The sequence below is a fragment of the Polyodon spathula genome, chromosome 24 (assembly GCF_017654505.1).
Source record: "Polyodon spathula isolate WHYD16114869_AA chromosome 24, ASM1765450v1, whole genome shotgun sequence".
Lineage (NCBI taxonomy): Eukaryota > Metazoa > Chordata > Actinopteri > Acipenseriformes > Polyodontidae > Polyodon > Polyodon spathula.
In genome coordinates, this window is record NC_054557.1 from 13022420 (window position 1) to 13041835 (window position 19416).

The following is a 19416-nucleotide window of genomic DNA, read 5'->3' on the forward strand; positions in this document are numbered from 1 at the left end:
TTGATTGCCCACACTATTTCCCACTGTTCTCTTTCTGGAGCCAATCATTCATTTTTTTTTTTTAAATCAATGGGGGACATTGAAGATCTCTAGCTGTGGGTAAGCATACGTTTCATATCATAAAACAAAAGTTTGATACACCACCTTAACAATTTTGCCAAACATGGACATGTATCCATTGAAATGCATTCGTTCCAATCTTACAGGCACCCACCCTTTGGATTTGATTTTCTTCTTAAAATCACTGCACCAATTAGTGTCTGACCACTAGGAAGCATTGTCCGCTTCAAAGAAACAGCGAGAAAATCAATGGACCAGAGGGTGACACTTTGAATTCACAACTAACAAGAGCAAATTCAAACTACATTTGATGAAGGGGCCTACTGGTGCACTGTGAAGTGTTTAGGGATTGTTTCTAAATATGATTTTGGCACCATCGATTCCATTCCAATTGCTTAGCAAAGTATGCATCAACATTTGAAGTATGCTGGAACCATTTTCTCCCTGAGTGAAAGCAAGCGAAGCAGCACAAACGCTTAAGGGTTACATATCTGAGGGTTTCCTGTGATGATTAGTCATGCCTTTTTCACAGATAGTCAAACTCAATGTATGATCGTTCCGCTCGTGACTGCAGAAAAGACATGGAACTTTTGAACAAAAAATTGAGAGTGTCTGCATGCAAGGAATCTGGCAAGTCATTAAACCATGATAATATTCAGTTGTGTTGAATGGCTGGCTCTTCTTTTTCCAAAAACAACCCAGGCCTTCATATTGCAAAGTATTGAAGGTTCTCAATTCACACCCTCACCCCCACCCCTTTCTTCTTAAAAAAAATAAAAATAAGGATAACTGTTGCATAATGCTGACAGATTTCTTCTTGAAGGCTGAAGGTGCTAAAATGTGCAATATTAATCAAGCACCAACTATAGCTACCAGCTATGTCCACATTACGGCAACATTTCTTACACCGATATGATTTGTTAAAGCTTTTTGTTGATTTTTATTTGAAGTTAGGTTATTAACGTAAGGTCTGTTAGAAAATATATCATCTATTTGTTTAGAAGCTCTGTTTTTGACCCTGCATATAAACAGGCCGCAGAGGCCCACTGAAGTTAATATGGGCTGCAAGTTCACATCACTGATTTGTATTACTTAAGAAACAAAAAACACTTTATGTATTTGTAAGCAATATAGGGACGGTGATATATGTCCTATTCCCAGTTAAACTCTCAGCATCTGACATACTGCAGCCATTATAACATTAATATTACAAACTGTATTGTAAGTTTATTATCTATTCTATCAACAAACCGACCAAAAACACTAACTACACATGCATTAAATAAACATGCATTGTTCTTGAATATGTTCAGTATTCAAATGGGTTTTCCAAATTAGACCAATGGAAAATATCCAAGCTCCATAATGAGTTATGTTCACTTACATTAAAACTTTATTTATTTGCAACAGAAAACTATTTCAGATGGAGCTGTCGTTCTTGTGTTAAATATTATGGTGATATTTCAATTTTGTTTATGCAGCCACGGCAAGAAAAAAAAGTTTCCAGATTATAATGTTTAAATGTTTCTAGTTAAATACATCAACAGCCTTAAGGATTTGTTTTCTCACTGTTTTAATTCCTATGGGGAACAAATGGTTTTTATGGTTTCTTTTTCTTTAACTTGTCATTCAACAAAGTTCCACCTTTAGAATCGAGCAATTAAAAGACATCTGTACAAAGCATTTGGCTGGCTGGTATTAAAGCTATCTAACCACACAGAAATCCTTACAAGGAAGATAAGCGTTTTCACAAACCTTCTAAGATGACGTTGACCCAAGCAGATAATATCTGAGAGTTTGTGGTGGTCTGGCATCTGTACTGTCCATCAAATCTTCCAGAGAGAGTGCTGACCTCCAGCACTCGACCGCCAACCAGCACTCTGTATTCCAAACCTCGAACTTCTGGAAGGGTTTGATTCCTCAAATACCACCTCACAGCATTCCTGTGGTTTGGAGGCACCGGGCATCCTACAGTGCAATCAATAACAATAAGACTACAAATACAAGTAAGAATAAAAATAGCAACTGGGCTTTATTGTCTAAGCGTATTTTTTTTCTAGCTGTGGTATTGATTATGTTGTAGAGATTATTCTGAGAGTACCGTATTCCTTCGAATTTAAGATGCAGCCCAAATTTCCCACCCTCAATTTGAAAAAAATAAAGCATCAAATAAATATGCATTTACAAAGATATAACCTCAGCTACGCATATGGAGGCAGTTTACTATCAAACAGCATTACAGTTATGTGCTGCTTCTCATTTCTAGTCATGATTACTCACAACTGTTTTTCTCCCAATTTGTGAACTGTGGTATTGCTTGGCATGTTGAAAAATACTGGGGTCTGATCAGCATTTCCGATCTGTCCAAGCTGGTACTGTTTGTTAGAAATGCTGAAATTGTAAAAGCTTCTCTTTGAATTTCGGGCAGTGACGTCTTTGTTCATCTTTTCTCAACAGTCAGTCACGTTGCTGTTTGTTAAACGACTTCAATACACACATCACTATACTGTAATCGAGAAGCAGGCTATTTTTGAGAAGCAAAACACTTTCCAAAAAGTGTGTCTTAAATCCGAAGGAATACAGATATCGATCAGGTCCACATTTCAAAATATCTGTAAAATCTTTTTTAGACCAATAAAATAGATTAATCTGTATTACTAAATTATTTTTTAACATCCCTTCAAGTCCATCAATACTTTTACAACATTGTAATGTGGACAAATCCTAAATGCTTACAATAAGATGTCATACATCTCACAAATGTAATCTAAAAATTGTGTACTGTAGCAAAGGCAAAGCATACTGTACCTATGCGTAATAGGTCACCAGACTTCACAGCAATGTTGGTGCCAATTTGAGATGCCATTAAAACCCTCTTTCTCCCATTGCCTCTTGAAGGGGATGACGGGTCGACGGAGGTTCTCAACGCTGCTTTCAGACAAAATGAAACACCAGCCAAATCAGCTGAACACAGTGTTGTATTTGCCTCACTAAAGCAATGTCCTTTCAGAAGTGGCTAGAGAAACAATAGCAACCTACATGAACGACGAGACCAGGAACATATCCCTCCGGCTACTGCTGCCAATGTCATCCCACATGTCATCCAGTTCCTATCCAGTTCCTATCCAGTTTTAAATAACTTTAGCATAACTGAGGCAGAAGTGTTAAAGGGACTAGGAGCTCTTAAAATAAACAAATCCCCTGGGCCGGATGAGATCCTCCCAGTAGTACTCAAAGAAATGAAAGAAGTAATTTACAAACCGCTAACCAAGATCATGCAGCAGTCTCTTGACACAGGGGTGGTACCGACAGACTGGAAAATTGCAAACGTAATACCGATCCACAAAAAGGCAAACAAAACTGAACCAGGTAACTACAGACCAGTAAGCCTGACTTCTATTATATGCAAACTTATGGAAACTATAATAAGATCCAAAATGGAAAATTACCTATATGGTAACAGGGTACTGGGAGACAGTCAACATGGTTTTAGGAAAGGGAGATCGTGCCTAACTAACTTGCTTGATTTTTTTGAGGATGCAACATCGATAATGGATAATTGCAAAGCATATGACATGGTTTATTTAGATTTCCAGAAAGCTTTTGACAAAGTCCCGCACAAAAGATTAATTCTCAAACTGAACGCAGTTGGCATTCAAGGAAACGTATGTACATGGATTAGGGAGTGGTTAACATGTAGAAAACAGAAAGTACTGATTAGAGGAAAAACCTCAGAATGGAGTGTGGTAACCAGCGGTGTACCACAGGGATCAGTATTAGGTCCTCTGCTATTCCTAATCTACATTAATGATTTAGATTCTGGTATAGTAAGCAAACTTGTTAAATTTGCAGACGACACAAAAGTAGGAGGAGTGGCAAACACTGTTGCAGCAGCAAAGGTCATTCAAAATGATCTAGACAAGATTCAGAACTGGGCAGACATGTGGCAAATGACATTTAATAGAGAAAAGTGTAAGGTACTGCACGCAGGAAATAAAAATGTACATTATAAATATCATATGGGAGATATTGAAATTGGAGAAGGAATCTATGAAAAAGACCTAGGAGTTTTTGTTGACTCAGAAATGTCTTCATCTAGGCAATGTGGGGAAGCTATAAAAAAGGCTAACAAGATGCTCGGATACATTGTGAAAAGTGTTGAATTTAAATCAAGGGAAGTAATGTTAAAACTGTACAATGCACTTGTAAGACCTCATCTTGAATATTGTGTGCAGTTCTGGTCACCTCGCTATAAAAAAGATATTGCTGCTCTAGAAAGAGTGCAAAGAAGAGCGACCAGAATTATTCCGGGCTTAAAAGGCATGTCATATGCAGACAGGCTAAAAGAATTGAATCTGTTCAGTCTTGAACAAAGAAGATTACGTGGCGACCTAATTCAAGCATTCAAAATTCTAAAAGGTATTGACAGTGTCGACCCAAGGGACTTTTTCAGCCTGAAAAAAGAAACAAGGACCAGGGGTCACAAATGGAGTTTAGAAAAAGGGGCATTCAGAACAGAAAATAGGAGACACTTTTTTACACAGAGAATTGTGAGGGTCTGGAATCAACTCCCCAGTAATGTTTTCGTAGCTGACACCCTGGGATCCTTCAAGAAGCTGCTTTATGAGATTTTGGGATCAATAAGCTACTAACAACCAAACGAGCAAGATGGGCCGAATGGCCTCCTCTCGTTTGTAAACTTTCTTATGTTCTTATGTTCAATGTATTTAGGTCAATGTGCCTTACGAGCGCTCAATGCATTTATATATTCAGGGATAACAAGATACATACATACATACATACATACATACATACATACATACATACATACATACATATATATAATATATATATATATATATATATATATATATATATATGTGTGTGTGTGTGTATATACAAAGGGGTCTAAATGGGATAAAATAAGCAAATGTGGAAAATGGTACATTTTGCGCACATAAACAGAATAACATAAAAATGGTTATCTGTCTATCTTTCAGCAGTGTAGTGAACAGTCAGAATGAACCAGGAAATTCCAAACAGAATTTGAGATGGATCGGACCTCTTGTGCTAGAGTTGGATGTGCCAGGTCTGATCCTGTTTTAGTTCCAATTGCTCACTATTTCAGTACATGCTGTGGATGCCGAAGCCAACATCAATACCAAATGAACATGTCTGTATGTCCGCAGATAAAAGAGAAGGCTTATGGCCACTAACATTTTTCGGGATACAATCCAAAACCTATAAGCCAGGCTCCCACAATAACCAGGAACAATGTAAAGCTTTATAGAAAGTGATGTACACTGCACTCCGGCACTTACCAGACAATTGGAGAAAGCTTGACGCTACCGCTTTTCCAAGTGGATTGGCGGCTATGCAGAAGTACACTCCATAATTTTCAGTGGAAATGTTCTGAAGTAATAAAGATCCATTCAAAAGCAGGAAACTGTTCTCTTTCATTAGACCTTCGTTTTTATGCCAGCTTATAGTTGGCTGAGGCACACCTAGAGAAAAAAAAGAAATGTACCAGTATAAATAATTATAATATAATCTATATATATATATATATATATATATATATATATATATATATATATATATATATATATATATATATATATATATATATATATATATATATATATAGATAATTTAAAATAATCTATTCCACAAGCCCTATAAACATTTCTACAGTAAAAGGAATCTGATTTCTATAAAAGTAAAACAGAAACATGTCAAGATTAATGAACCTGCTCTAAATATTGTTACATTTGAACTGAAATGAATCCAGGATACAGAAGTGTCTCAGCGGTATAGTTTGTACTTAATAAACCACAAAGAAAAAATGATCTGTCAAAATCTCAAGAGCCACACACACTTATTCAAGTTTCCAGAATGACCATAAGAGCCACAGATGTGCGTTCTGTTATATTTCAAGTTTCAGCCCCACCTTCTGTATTCATATAGAAGACAAGTTAACCAACATTGCTTAACTACAAGCACGACTGAAGACAAGCAAGACCATGCATCTCCTATAGTCAGGAATCAGGCATTAGTTCCTCATCACAGCCAATGCTGAATGCTTTGTGGGTATTAATTATGTTAGCAGAAGATAGCCATGTCAATGATGCCTTGTGAACCAGGTTAATGAAGCCACACTGTGCCAGGGAAGTGCATGCTGAGGTCTCATGGGAAACCCCTGGTTTTTGGGTCAGCAAGAGTTCCTCTTAATTGCAAAATGCAGCAACTCATTTCTGAGGCCGAGGTCATTCATTCCATGCATAGTGATGAATTTTGCTGCTAAATATAAATATACTGGGAAACTAAACAACGTCCTTTGAGTGCCAGGCTGCAAATGCCATAAAGCCCCTGATGCCTACAGTTACACTGCCAATCTGTGTCACGTAAAATAAACAAACCTCCGATGGGAATGAAAACAGACACACACACAGATATTTTTTTTTATTAAAAAATAATATTTTCACTTTAGTAAGAAAAAGTTTTACTTTGCAAAATGTGCACATTACATGAAAAAACAAACAAAAAACAAAAACCACAATCTTGCCAGAATTGAAAGTACTGTATAGTGAAAGCATTCTCTTCCATTGCCACAAGAGGGCATAGCTGTAACGTTGTTTTACTTTTCTCCAATATTGTTGCAGTATACAAAGTTTGTATGTTGAGAGATATGATAGAAACGAGTAAGAAAACAGCAGTATTTTATTTTCCCATACTATGCAAAGATAATGAGATACAGGCATGCAGTTTAGCACTGAATTTCAGCATTTGGGATTATGTAGCCTGTCATGCATTGCCACACAATATTATTTGGGTGTCAGTTACAACATTACTAGCACTAAAATAAACTGAAACCAAATATGTACAACTACAGCAGGAAGTAGAGGTTTTATATACATACATACATACATACATATATATATATATATATATATATATATATATATATATATATATATATATATATATATATATATATATATATATATATATATATGGTTTTTTTAAAGGCCTCCTAAATACATAAGTACTAGAAGCATATTTTATGACTGGCAAAGGCCTAGTCACGAATGAATGCTATTCCTAGCTTGACATCAGTCCTGACCAGGTCATGCACAGCTCTGTTCCGCACATAAATCTAATGGCTATTAGGGTTGAGACACCACCCTTCCAGGAAGTGTAAAATGGCAGATTTAGCAGGTTTCCTGTTAGAAATACCAACGATGGACAGGACTGATTATAAGCCAGTCAGAGCTGGTTGTGCGAGTACATTAGTACACTGAAGCCCCCTATGCAATAAAAACATTGCAGTCAGTTTCCTGTTGTTGTCTTCAGTTACGTGTCTCTATGGTGTGTGATTTAACATTCCCAATTACTAGAAGCTCAGCCTTCTAGCAAGGCTTTATTTTTTGTTGTCAATAAACAAAGTATCATGATAAGAGGGGACACTATACTGCATACATTACCAGGATTGTTTTTCAGATATAATGATATTAATACAGAAATACTGGACCTATTTTGCCATTTTCAATTTGTGAAAACCAAGCTGCAGGCACTTTAGTTAAATAGCCCTGTATTCCTTCCTTGCAGAATGAAAATCTCCTGCAAAACTGGCCCCTTGATTCTATAATATTTACCAAAATGTCCTTGTGGGAAAACAGAAATATTTCACTTCAGTTCTGGTTTCAGGCCTCAGCTTGGCCTCGCTATAAGGGATAGGGTTACCTATGCTGTCAGTGGCTAAAAATATATATTTCTAGACTAGATGTTCCTAAAAAACCTCAAGGTGCAAAATTACATGAAACAGCTGCCGTCACCAAGAAGGGCTGTATATTAATATTAATGAGCCTTTTCACTGATCTTGTGATATCTGCTATTAGTTGCTGTGTTGCTGCTACTGTTTCATGTACTATTCTACTATATCATATATTATGCATTTTTCTGTATTTAAAGTATTATTCATTTTCTTGTTGTTACTGAATCTTGTAAAGCGTTTTGTGATGGTGGTCCACTATGAAAGGCGTTATATAAAATAAAGATTAATTGATATATTAGGCAGAGAGATAGCGGTAAATGTGTAGATAAGCGTAATAAAACGGTCAATTAAACCTCCTTAATAAAGGATGTTATAAAAATGTGTGTTGCTTTTTCACTGATTGTGCGTGTTGCTTTTTCACTGATCGTGCGTGTTGCTTTTTCACTGATCGTGCGTGCTGCTTTTTCACTGATCGTGCGTGCTGCTTTTTCACTGATCGTGCGTGCTGCTTTTTCACTGATCGTGCGTGCTGCTTTTTCACTGATCATGCATGTTGTTTTTTCACTGATCATGCGTGCTGTTTTTTCACTGATCATGTGGTGATAGCTAAACAGTGCTCTGCTCTCCCTTCTACTTGAAAAATCGATTTACCAGCTTCACATACAGTATGAAAAAGAGCTCGGTTTAGTTTGCATGTTCTCCCTATTCAGTATCAACACACAGGATTAAGGCTGACAAGCTATCCAGGAAAGCATTAGCTTGCAGGTGCTTTCCACACCTAAGTTGCGATCCAGCTGGCTGGTAAATGAAATCAGCTTGCTCGCTGTCTATGGCGAGGATTTTGCCCTTGCACATACTTCTCCATGTTGATTTGACATTACTTTTATGTAAAAAAGGCTTTAATTTTGTGGCTTAAGGTCATGAAATCATTAATAAAATGAACGTGTTTCCAAGCCAGCCTTGGAACCATTTTAAAAACATGATTTGAGTCGTCATTTCAATCAAATGTCAAAACTCTTTTTCCAGAAGATTACTTCTCTATGAGGTGTGGGGAAACATAAATTCTCCACAAAACTCATAAATGACATGTTGATTTTACCTCCAATTTATTTCCAATTAGCTGTAACCTTCACTATTTCCACACATTAGGGAGGAACGTAAGCATGCAAACGTTCTTTTATAAAAGCACAGTTCTTACTATGCTGGCCAATCTACAGGAAAAGCAACACCAGATTATTAAAATTTTTGGTGTCCAAGGTTCACCATGACAGCACAGTTTGAACAATATGAAAAAGTTCCTATTTGTGTATATTTCTGACTGCACATCACTGCTGTGATGGAGATTTACAGTGGTTTTTGTTTTTGTTTTTAAAGAATACACTTTAATGAATGACATGAACATGTAGAGCAGCAATACATTTGTATGAGACTGGAAATACAAAATTAGGGTAATCCCTATTACCTTCACAGTACGTAAATCTAAAAATCAAAGTGTGACACACAAACGGACAGACAGAGAGGTTCCTCCATATATCCTTGCAACACTAAACACTAAAACTCTTAATCGTGGTAAATTCTGAAATAGTAAAAGAACAATTTAATGACAAACGTGTTAACTCAAAGTTTTTCTCAATGTCTTCAATGCCCTCCATATGTCTTGAAATTATCTTAAGGTCTTCATTTATAAAACATGACATGTTCCTAAAACTTGCAAGTAAAGCAGCTGTAAGAACAGGCTCACAGAATAACCTAGAAGCTAGACAATCACACTTGGCGCCACTCAGTAAGAAGCACCTGTCATGCGTGTGCAGTGCTTTCTAAAGAAGAGGTCACTACCAGCTCTCACTAACCTGCCACAGGACACTCCAGTGTGACATTCGCTCCACTGCTGACAGTCACTGAACCCCCAACAACTGCTGTGACTCTTCGGCTCACCAGGTCCGACACATTCTTCCAGGAGACCCGGATAGAAGGTGCCTCTGTATCCAAAAATAGGATTGAATAGGAAAAAACATCTCAAATACAATGCCAATACCAACAACGGTTTAAATAATAGGTCAATCCAGTCCAAATGTATCTGTACTTAAACTTTTGCTTTAATCTAATCCAAATTTTAAAAGATACTTGGAAATGGAAATGGCAAAACTAATTGTGCATTGATATATTTTCATCTGATCATGAGCGAGCATTACAGGCAGTTATTAAAATGTCTAATCCATCTGGAAACATTCCTATATAATCTTACCTGCAAAGAGGAGAAGTGAAGTTTCTGTGTCTGATCCCAGGTCGTTTGTCACAGTGCATCCATATAGACCAGCATCCTCAGCAGCAGGACTGGATATCTGCAGTCTTCCAGTGCTATCCCATGCTATCCTGCAAACAAGCAAAATAAGTAAGCTCATATACAGTATCCCACACACTGCTGTATATCATGCACATATATATATATATATATATATATATATATATATATATATATATGTATATATATATATATATATTTCACAGAAGCATATTAAATAACTGGTGAGACTTTATATCAACCTCACATAAGGAAGCAAGAATTTGAGATTCAGGTTTAGGGTTAGAATACGGTTATGAAATATTACTTTGGATACTACATTGTAATTGTATGTTTCTATTCATATAGCATGCATATTAGACATTAGATAGTTCACAGTATCTTCAAAAACCTCTACATTACAATCAATGAATAGAACTGTGTGGTCTTACTGTTCTTAATGACCACACAGATGGTGGCTATGGTACAAATTCAAACGTTTTACACAAACACAGGCTTCATATTTCAATTCAAATATCAATTGACTCCTCTCACTTTTTTAAAATCAATAAGTTCTGGGTTACTCAGACCTAAATCCCTATTTCCTCAGTTTGCTTACTAGTTCTGAGCCCTGGCACACTGGTGTGTTCATTATGAAGAATACAGACTATTTATTATGGCTGGTAGAGTGTACTTGTTAGGCGACTACCCCAGAGACACAAATCTGGAAAGATCTGTAAACCTCATCATTGCAGACACTAATAAAGCTTCTTAGACACTTAACAGCTTCACAGGAATACCCCAAAGGAGGAACTGTTTAAATAAGCTGGAGTAATAAAGTGCCTTAAACATATTGCAGTCTGGTGCACTCGCTGAGAATTCACCTTAAGATTGATTCAACCTGCTTCCACATTCCAAAGGATCTCAAGCAAATGCCTAAGACTGTTAAGTCTACGGTCACATCCTTAATGAAAATGCCAAATAACAGCAAATCCAAAGCTCGTTACTGCTCTTTCACTTCATAAAGACATTCCTGCCTTAATCAACTGGGATGTGTCGATTATTATCTGTGCCAGTCTTCTGGAGTTCAGTACACTTCTGGAGCGCTTGACTAATACAGTAGTGTGCACATGTAACACCCCATTGCTTCAGTTGTTTTGATGTGCTGTGCAGATAAAATCAAACCACTCTATTGATAAACTAAGAAAATACAGGCAAATTAGCTATTGTCTAATTTAATTGATGACTTTATAGGCCACCCACGCAATTCATTTAAAATAGTAAGAGAAAAGGAACACATATCCACAAACGAAAAAATGCATGAGACTTTTTATAAGTTGCTTAAGAGGCTTAATTAAAGTGAGAGTTACAGAGCCGATACAAGATTTAGCAAGGGCTCATTGACATGCTGTAGGGTATAAGCATTATTAAGGGTATTATCTGGATAACGTCTGTCTTCGCTGGTAGACACAAGAACCTAAAATATTGTATCTGTAACAACCCGAGAGAATGATTAAACAAATGAGTTCTTGTTTTAGTCAGGAGACGCTCTGTCTCTGGTTCGCATCGAGGCTGCTTGAAACTTCAAAGCTGGAGGTGAAGCCAGTGTTTAGGCTCCCTGCTTGAATTAGAAGGGTGTCTGCCCGAGCCAAAAATCTCCTATTATAGCTCTGAGTCAGGGAAAGAAAAGAATCAGCCCTGGCAAATAAAATGGCAGTGAATTGCTTGGATATGAAACAGCATACGTTCTGGGGTCTAATCAATATTATGAGCACAATGTGCTTCGCTTACGGTCCAAGATTGTATGTGGCAGAGAACTGAATAAAAAAAACAGATCAATGATGTTTAAATAAGATCTGGCCAGACTGTAGTTCCGTATGAAATACCCAAATAAGAGTTTACTGTAGTACATTTTGCCATGCTTTTCACATACCTCTCAGAGCTCTACAATGCTTATCTATGCTATACACTTTGCTATGCTTTTACTATGATAAACTTTTGTAAGGGTACAATAGAACATGCACACTATGGTGATTATCAGGAATAAACCTCTGGTAGTAGAGATTTAGATGTTTATTTTATAGATGCTCTCCAATGCTACTGTATGAAGAAACACTACTCAATTATATGATAATTATACTTCCTGCTTATTACCTATTAACGATATACAGAAGTTGAGTATCTACCTCTTTGTTCTTCATACACTTTATCTGCATTAAAACTCTTTAGCAACGCCCCTGCTGTGATAAGAGAGTGCAGTTCTCTTTGTAAAAAACACAACAACATAAAAGCAATCTGTGAAGCTCTGATCTATACTGGACATTCCAGATAAAGAAAAGGACAAGCCTTCTCGAAAGATCAAGTCTCTACACTTGAAGCCGAGGTTCTGCAGGTTCAGAGTCTCTGTGGGTTTATTCCATGTGTTGTGCACATGTTAAGACTAGAGATGCTGCAGGGATTATTTATGTGAAGGTGGTAAAAAAAAAAAACTCAGCTAGGATCCTGGACCCCTGCAGATATTAGCAACATTTTCCACAGTTTCCTAATGATCCTTATTACAGGCTCTGTTCTCACAAAAGCAAACAACAAGCTGAAGTCTGGAAATCCCAACCCGAGGAAGCCTGTTGTATTTTGAATGAACTGTCAAGAAAATGAAAACAACTGGGTTTGTGAGGTGCTTTTGCACTGAGGAGAACATTTGGATGTGCAGATCTGTCAATTAGGGCTTGCTTGACTGGCTTTACAGACAGCGGGGTCATGACCAGCTCCACATGCGTTGTTGTGCCAATGTGAAAAATGACCTGAAATCTGTTTTAAATATTGTTGCATTTACTACAACATGTTGCCTTGTGTTAACTTTAAAAGTGATCACTGCTGAGAAGCATACATTGTCCTGTCATTTGGTCGAACCATCTAATGCCTTCATATTTAGTTGGTCCTGTATTTGTTTTGGCAAACAGGGCTAATATATGGTTTGCACACCCGGGAGAGGCTATAACAGAGGTGAAGAGAATGGAGTTTCATACTGCTAAAAGAATCATGGAAAAGGTGTAATGTAGTATTTTAGCTTCACACTATGGCCAGAAATAATCGAAACTACAAATAAATGAGCTGAACCAAAAGTGGAGTGTGTGACTTTGGAATGTCTGGCAGCACAAGGTATAAATTTAACTTGTCCCCCAGAACAATGTTTACAAATTTTTTAATGAACGATATTAATGGTTTGGCAATCCATGTGAAAGTCTTGGAGGTTAAATAAAATGAAAAAAGGAGATTCTAGATAATTTGATATGTTGCAGCGCGACTGGTAGGGGCAACATGAGACCGAGCAGGGGCCGGGGAGCATTCCGACTTTTTAAAGTCGGTCAGCATTTTACTTCCTTTTAATTGGATAGCACGGGAGCACTATGTTTTGGTTGGCAAAACCTGAAGTCAATTAAGAACACTGGAATGTATCCAAATAATATTGTATTGCCTTTATCATTTATGAATCTTTCCTTTCCTAATCCTAGGGCATGTAAAGATTCCAAAGGAACCCAGCCTATAAAACTACTGCTAATATTTACAGGAAAGTGACTTAATAACCATCAGCTATGCAAAACGTGCATGGCTGGTGAAGTTGTGCTTAAACAAATACATCCTAATGCCCTGCTAAAGCAGTCTGTGCGAACTCTGAGAACAGAAAGCTTTATCAAGTCAAAGAAAAATAAACCGTCAAAACACATTTTTAGCCCGGGCCTTTAACCCTAAATTGATGAGAGGATATTTGGGATATTTAACTACCACTGACTACCGCTGATGAAATGCAATAGCATGTGAGAAAGTCAATATTAATACTGCGGTGCAACTCGCTTCAAAGTTGTTCTGCCTGTTGAAATAAAACAGTAGGAACCGACTGGTGAACTCAGCTCGGTTCCTCTGTTTTCCACATCTGGGAGCTCAAGTTTGAATACTGTACAGTGCTGTATTATAATATCAGACTTAATATGAAATGGGTTTTGAAAACTCTTCAGCAAGCATTTAAAGGTGACAGTCGGACATCCAAATCTGGTTTAAAAGACATTGCGTTCAGCGTTTGATCAGATATGTGATCAGAACTATACAATCACCTAAGTGTAAGGTTGTTCCCCACATTAGTCATATATATATATATATATATATATATATATATATATATATATATATATATATATATATATATATATATATATATATATATATATTTTTTTTTTTTTCCAAACGGTAGTTTAAATTCTTTTGTGTAGGAACATTGAATGTTTAATGACTGTCTGGGTGGTGTAAATGATCATATTATCATACACAGTATTTTTCCTTGAGTTCATTGCAGAAGGAAATGAGCGTTTTCCCAATGGCTGGACAGTAATAAGGCGGTAAACACTGAAATGTATGTTCTTTTTGAGGGGGAGAGTGAGCCATTAGATAATACAGGCAGTAGTTGTTTATATAGTTTCAAATGAGTTCAATATTCCATCATTTCTGATGGCAATGTGTCAAAACAAAGAGGCAAGCCTGCCAGCAATTTTTACAGATCCATAGCATCAGTGCAGCCCAGAAAGGTATGGCTAACAATCCTTAGTCAGGTTCAAGAGGAAATCTGTGAGGCAGACCAGTGGGGTACGTTTACAATCCCTATATTAACGAGTCTTAAAATTTAAAGTGCATTTCCCCTTCACTACTCTGGGTTTCCTTATTTTTATTTTTTTCTTCAAATGCTGCTGCCCTGTGATTTCATGAAACCAGCCACCACAACTGCAATGCATACAATCTGGCTCACTTTAACATAAACAGGGCTGTTTTGAGACACAAAATTAGATTATTTGGCATGCCATTTGGAAATCTTTTGAAAACAACATCCTATAACAAAGGCTGGAAATGTGGACAACATTATAGAGTGTATGTATGACCAAACATACCTCTCTGAAAATTGCAACTGCATTCCATTCTTGGTCCAAGTCAGTTTTGGCTCTGGCACTCCAGTGGCTTCGCACAGCAGAAATATGGTCCGCGTAGCATTCGTCAGGAAGGCTGCTCTACCGATGCTTACGTTGTTGCTCTTCTGGAATGCCATGAGGGGGTTCAGCTTGTGTCTGATGATGCTGGGCTTTTTATATAACTGTTTGCTATAGACATGCTCAGATGCGTTAGGTGTCTTATCAACAAGCTTCGAGTTTGAGGTGTTTTCCTGCAAGGGCCACTTCCACTTCTCCGTTGTTGACTGAGGTCTGGACGCTTCAGCCATCAACTGATATATAAGTTGCGAGGCCATGTCGTCAGTCACTTCTCTATTCTCGACCAGCTGACTGATGTTCCTAACAAGCTCCTCAAACTGCTGGGAGTCCATGCTGTAGCCTCCGTGAAGGACGGCAGCCTCCAGGTGTTTGTCGGGACGTTCCTGGGAGCCAGTGGGCTCGGCTGAGTTTGTTAAGTAGTTGCTGTCATCCAAGTAAAACTCATTTTTTTCACTCCAGCTCTGCCACATCTTGCTCATTCGGTTCCACTTTTCCTCCAAGCGACTGGCTTCGTTGAGGTCCGTCTCCGTCTTCAGCTTCTGGCTGTTGGGTGGTTCTATCAGCCTGTTGTCGTTCCCGATCAGCTTGAGGTTGAAAGTTTCCATTGCAGAGCCGGCAACGCAGCGGTACACCCCTATATCACTCGCCTCCAGGCTGTGGATCTTCAGGGAGCCTGACTTGGTTACCCCAATACGTTTAGAATTGGAAAGGTCTTGGCCATCCTTCTCCCACCTGATAAGCATCTTCTGGAATCGTCTCACAGGGCACTTGATCACCACAGACGTCTTGGGGAGCAGGTAAGCCCGTCCACCGATGGTGAAGTGGATGCGCTTCTCCTGTCTTGTCTGAATGTAGACTCGGTTTAGACTGAGGATCTGAGGATTAAGGTTCTGAGACTGCTTGGGTTTCATTTCCTTCTTATGGTCTACAGAAATAAACACATTTACAAAAAGAATGTGAGGAAAGTGATACACAAGCAAGACGTATTTATTTCCTGCAACACCACTGTCATGTTAACACACGCACTTCATGATCTCGGCAAGAAATAAGATAAAGACTTCTTTATCTTAAGTCACACCCTTTTTGAAATGTTTTTTGAGTTTGTAACGTAATACTTTTGTTAACAGACCTTTGAAACTGTTGGAGATCTTTGACCAACAAAAAGAGATCCTGGAATTAAGGTCGGGTTGTTTTTGTTATTCCAGGTGAGGCGTCAGAAAACATTTTGTCTCAGACAAAGGTTACTTAATCATTCAGCATTCCTCTATTAATTACAATCAGATATCTCTTAAACTCGTAATATTATATATAACTTTAAGCCAAGGACATTCTTTGAAGTCCACAGGGTGTGTTTAAATAATGCTATGTACCTCAGACATTTGGCTTGCAATTGCTGACATAAAGTCCAGGAAAGTAAGTATTGAGTAACAAGTACAAGTAACAGATTAATTACAAAAAAAGTTTGTTTTTTCATCCTTGAATGATCTTTGGTTTGCTATATAATACCACATGACTTATGTAGGGTAGAAGTGACGAAAGACAATAATGTGGCAGTTAAAAATTGTACTTTTTTAATACAGACATAAAACCAGTTATGTTATGTTCACACTATCTTGGGACCATGCTGTTTTTAGTACAGCAACAAAACCTGAAACGGAACCACGATAATTCCACTTACTGTTTAAGAGTAAATAATGTGGCAAAACCGGACTGAACAAGTCATACTTTCCCTCTCTTACTACACAGGCTCTCTCTATGAACCAATAAACACATAACTCTAAAATTACAGCTTTTAACGTGCTATCCATAGTAAAACAGTTTGGCATACATTTTATTGTAAGCACAGCCAGTGGAAACTTTTCAGTGTGAAAAAAACAAACAATATTTAAGCAGTTAGACATGCATCCTGTTTAGCAGAAGATACTGTGACAAAGTCCCTTCTGCCTGAGCGACCACCAATTTACATTACTGCTGCCCTTCGTTTTCCATAAGTACAAGCAGGCAGATACAGACGCGGGTCACACACAGGTCAAGTGTCAAGGGCAGGCACTTACTGGGGCAGGCGTTCATGCGACAGGTCCTGATGAGAGGTGAAGGGGGAAGGCCACTGCACACTGATTTGCTTAATGTGACCTGCTGGCCTGTTGCTGTAAGCCGGCGACAGACTGTCTCCCTTCTTTGGGTTCCAACACCGCAGCTAACTGAGCACTGCAAACGGAATACGGAACATTACATTTCATTCCACTCAAAGCTTCTTTTTTTCTGCCAGTGGCTTTCTTATGGCGCTGGTCACTTTCAGGAGGTACGCCTGTACTGTATTTGCTTCAGGGGGTCAAAAAGAGGTTTGAGAAACAGGGTTACAAGAATGTTAATCATTTACATTATTTTAATATTTTACTTAAAGTTTAAATCCTAAAATATGCCACTGTTACTATCAATATGCTGTAAGGGAAGAAGATTTTGCATATACGTTAACACCTTTCTATATTATATTGCTCCAATGACCAGGAACAAACATAACCATTATAAAATTATACTGAACTTGCTGTGAGCTTCGCATAAGCATGTTCTCATGATCTGAAATGTTATCAATGAGTTTTCCTCCGCTGCAATGGTCAAACAGCTCACCTTGGACCAGTCTCCTCCTGCCATCTCTGGCGGACAGTCTGTTTTAGCACAGTGTGTGTGAGACAGAGGTTTGGGATCCTGGCAGAAGTCATCGAGAAGCTTCAGAAAACTGCCATCCGACAGCAGCTGTTTACAGTGGACTTTACGGGACTGGGTACCGCCGGCGCAGGAATGTGAACACTGTCAAAACAAACCACAAACCAAACTGCTGTACCACTGCAGCTTCTCCCGCCTTGACTTCGAAAGAGCCTTCTAGCCTTCTAATTCATAAAAGCAGCCATGTACTGTAGGGTTACAAAAAACAGCACAGAGCGCTCAAAACCAATCTAAAATACCTCTTGCCAGTCTTCAGCGATCCAAGTTGGTGGACAATCAAACTGGTTACAAGCCTGCAGTATAGCAGGTTTTGTCTCTTGGCACTCCTGTTCGGCAACGGTGGCTGAGTCCTCGGGCTCAAGCGATAAGACCCGCGTGCAGTAGACGTTCCTGGTCTTTATTCCAACTCCACAGCTAGCCGAGCACTGACTCCAAGAGGTGACTTCCCATCTGCACAGAAAAATAAAAATCATAAAATCAATAAAATCCTGGTTATCCATTGATCTGCCACTATAGCCTCCTATTCACTGTTATTACAGGGATCCCTCAGTGTCTTTTGTTGGACTACAGAGGCTAATATATTAAGAAGAATACTGTGCGAGTCTAGAGGTGATTTTTTAAGTATAAAATAGGTAAACACAGGTGAAGTCTGATAACGGTTTTGATTCCATACAGAATTAACTTTTTTAACCAAAAACAAATATTCACAGGATGCTTCCAGCACATGATTCTGGCCACATTAAGAATTTGGTAAATGTTTCTACTAAAATGAGCAGGAAAGCCGGCAACATTGCAATATGGTTTTTCTTTTAGACTCAATTGCAGGTCATCTTCGGTTCAGGGATTTGCCTTGTTACCGTAGGCAGTTTGGTCTGGCCTTGTGCAAAGAAATAAGGAACAGTTGGTTCGAATCCTAGATCAACCGCAGATTGGAAGCGAGATCTGAAGCATGCCACAGGGTATTCTTGGGTGTAGGCTACCCAGCTGTAAACATGGCATCGCAATCCCACAGAAAACAAGATGTGGCTTCTCCGTTTGGTTCTCAAACAAAAATGAAAAACATAAACGTTTTACCGGGTGAGCGCTATGTTTGCTTTTCAGTTTTGGGGGTTACATTTCTAAACCATAATTCCATGACACAAACTTGTGCAGCTGTTGTTTGCAGACTGGGAGCCCTATGAAGATTTCCGTAGCAATAAATCGTATTCATAAAGAAAGCAAAATATATAGCAGATTGCTGCACTGTGCTAGGTAAAACACTCCCTGTAAATGCTATAAATTACTATTAGGCCTCAAATGGAAGTAGAGGCAATTAAAAAGCAACAGCACAGACATCAGAGAATGAGAGAAGTGACCCCTGTATCACAGCATGTAGTCATACAGTAGAAAAGGCTCTGTACAGTTATGAGCTTCGCTACGCAGCTGCTTCCTGTGAGGGATAATAGACATTATAAAAGCAGGAAGGCATGCTAAATTAAGCTATGTATCATCATTATGAACATATTGAAAAATGTTTGGAAACATATACATTTGTCTGCAGTTTCTTG

At 38.2% G+C, this 19416-nt stretch overlaps 1 protein-coding gene across 4 annotated transcripts in view; it reads right to left on the reverse strand.

The window, feature by feature from the left end:
* The window catches only part of LOC121298852 (ADAMTS-like protein 3), a 126964-nt gene that overhangs the window by 7800 nt on the left and 99748 nt on the right, over window positions 1-19416 (reverse strand). For 3 of the 4 annotated variants that reach the window (XM_041226103.1, XM_041226101.1, XM_041226102.1), the window contains 9 exons: window positions 18109-18319; window positions 17774-17953; window positions 17200-17353; window positions 15050-16070; window positions 10080-10207; window positions 9685-9813; window positions 5382-5564; window positions 2869-2991; window positions 1816-2028 (listed from right to left, as the gene is read on the reverse strand). In XM_041226103.1, coding sequence (XP_041082037.1) covers window positions 1816-2028; window positions 2869-2991; window positions 5382-5564; window positions 9685-9813; window positions 10080-10207; window positions 15050-16070; window positions 17200-17353; window positions 17774-17953; window positions 18109-18319 — 2342 coding nt within the window. The remainder of the gene's footprint in view (window positions 1-1815; window positions 2029-2868; window positions 2992-5381; window positions 5565-9684; window positions 9814-10079; window positions 10208-15049; window positions 16071-17199; window positions 17354-17773; window positions 17954-18108; window positions 18320-19416) is intronic. The other variant, XM_041226104.1, reaches the window with a different exon arrangement.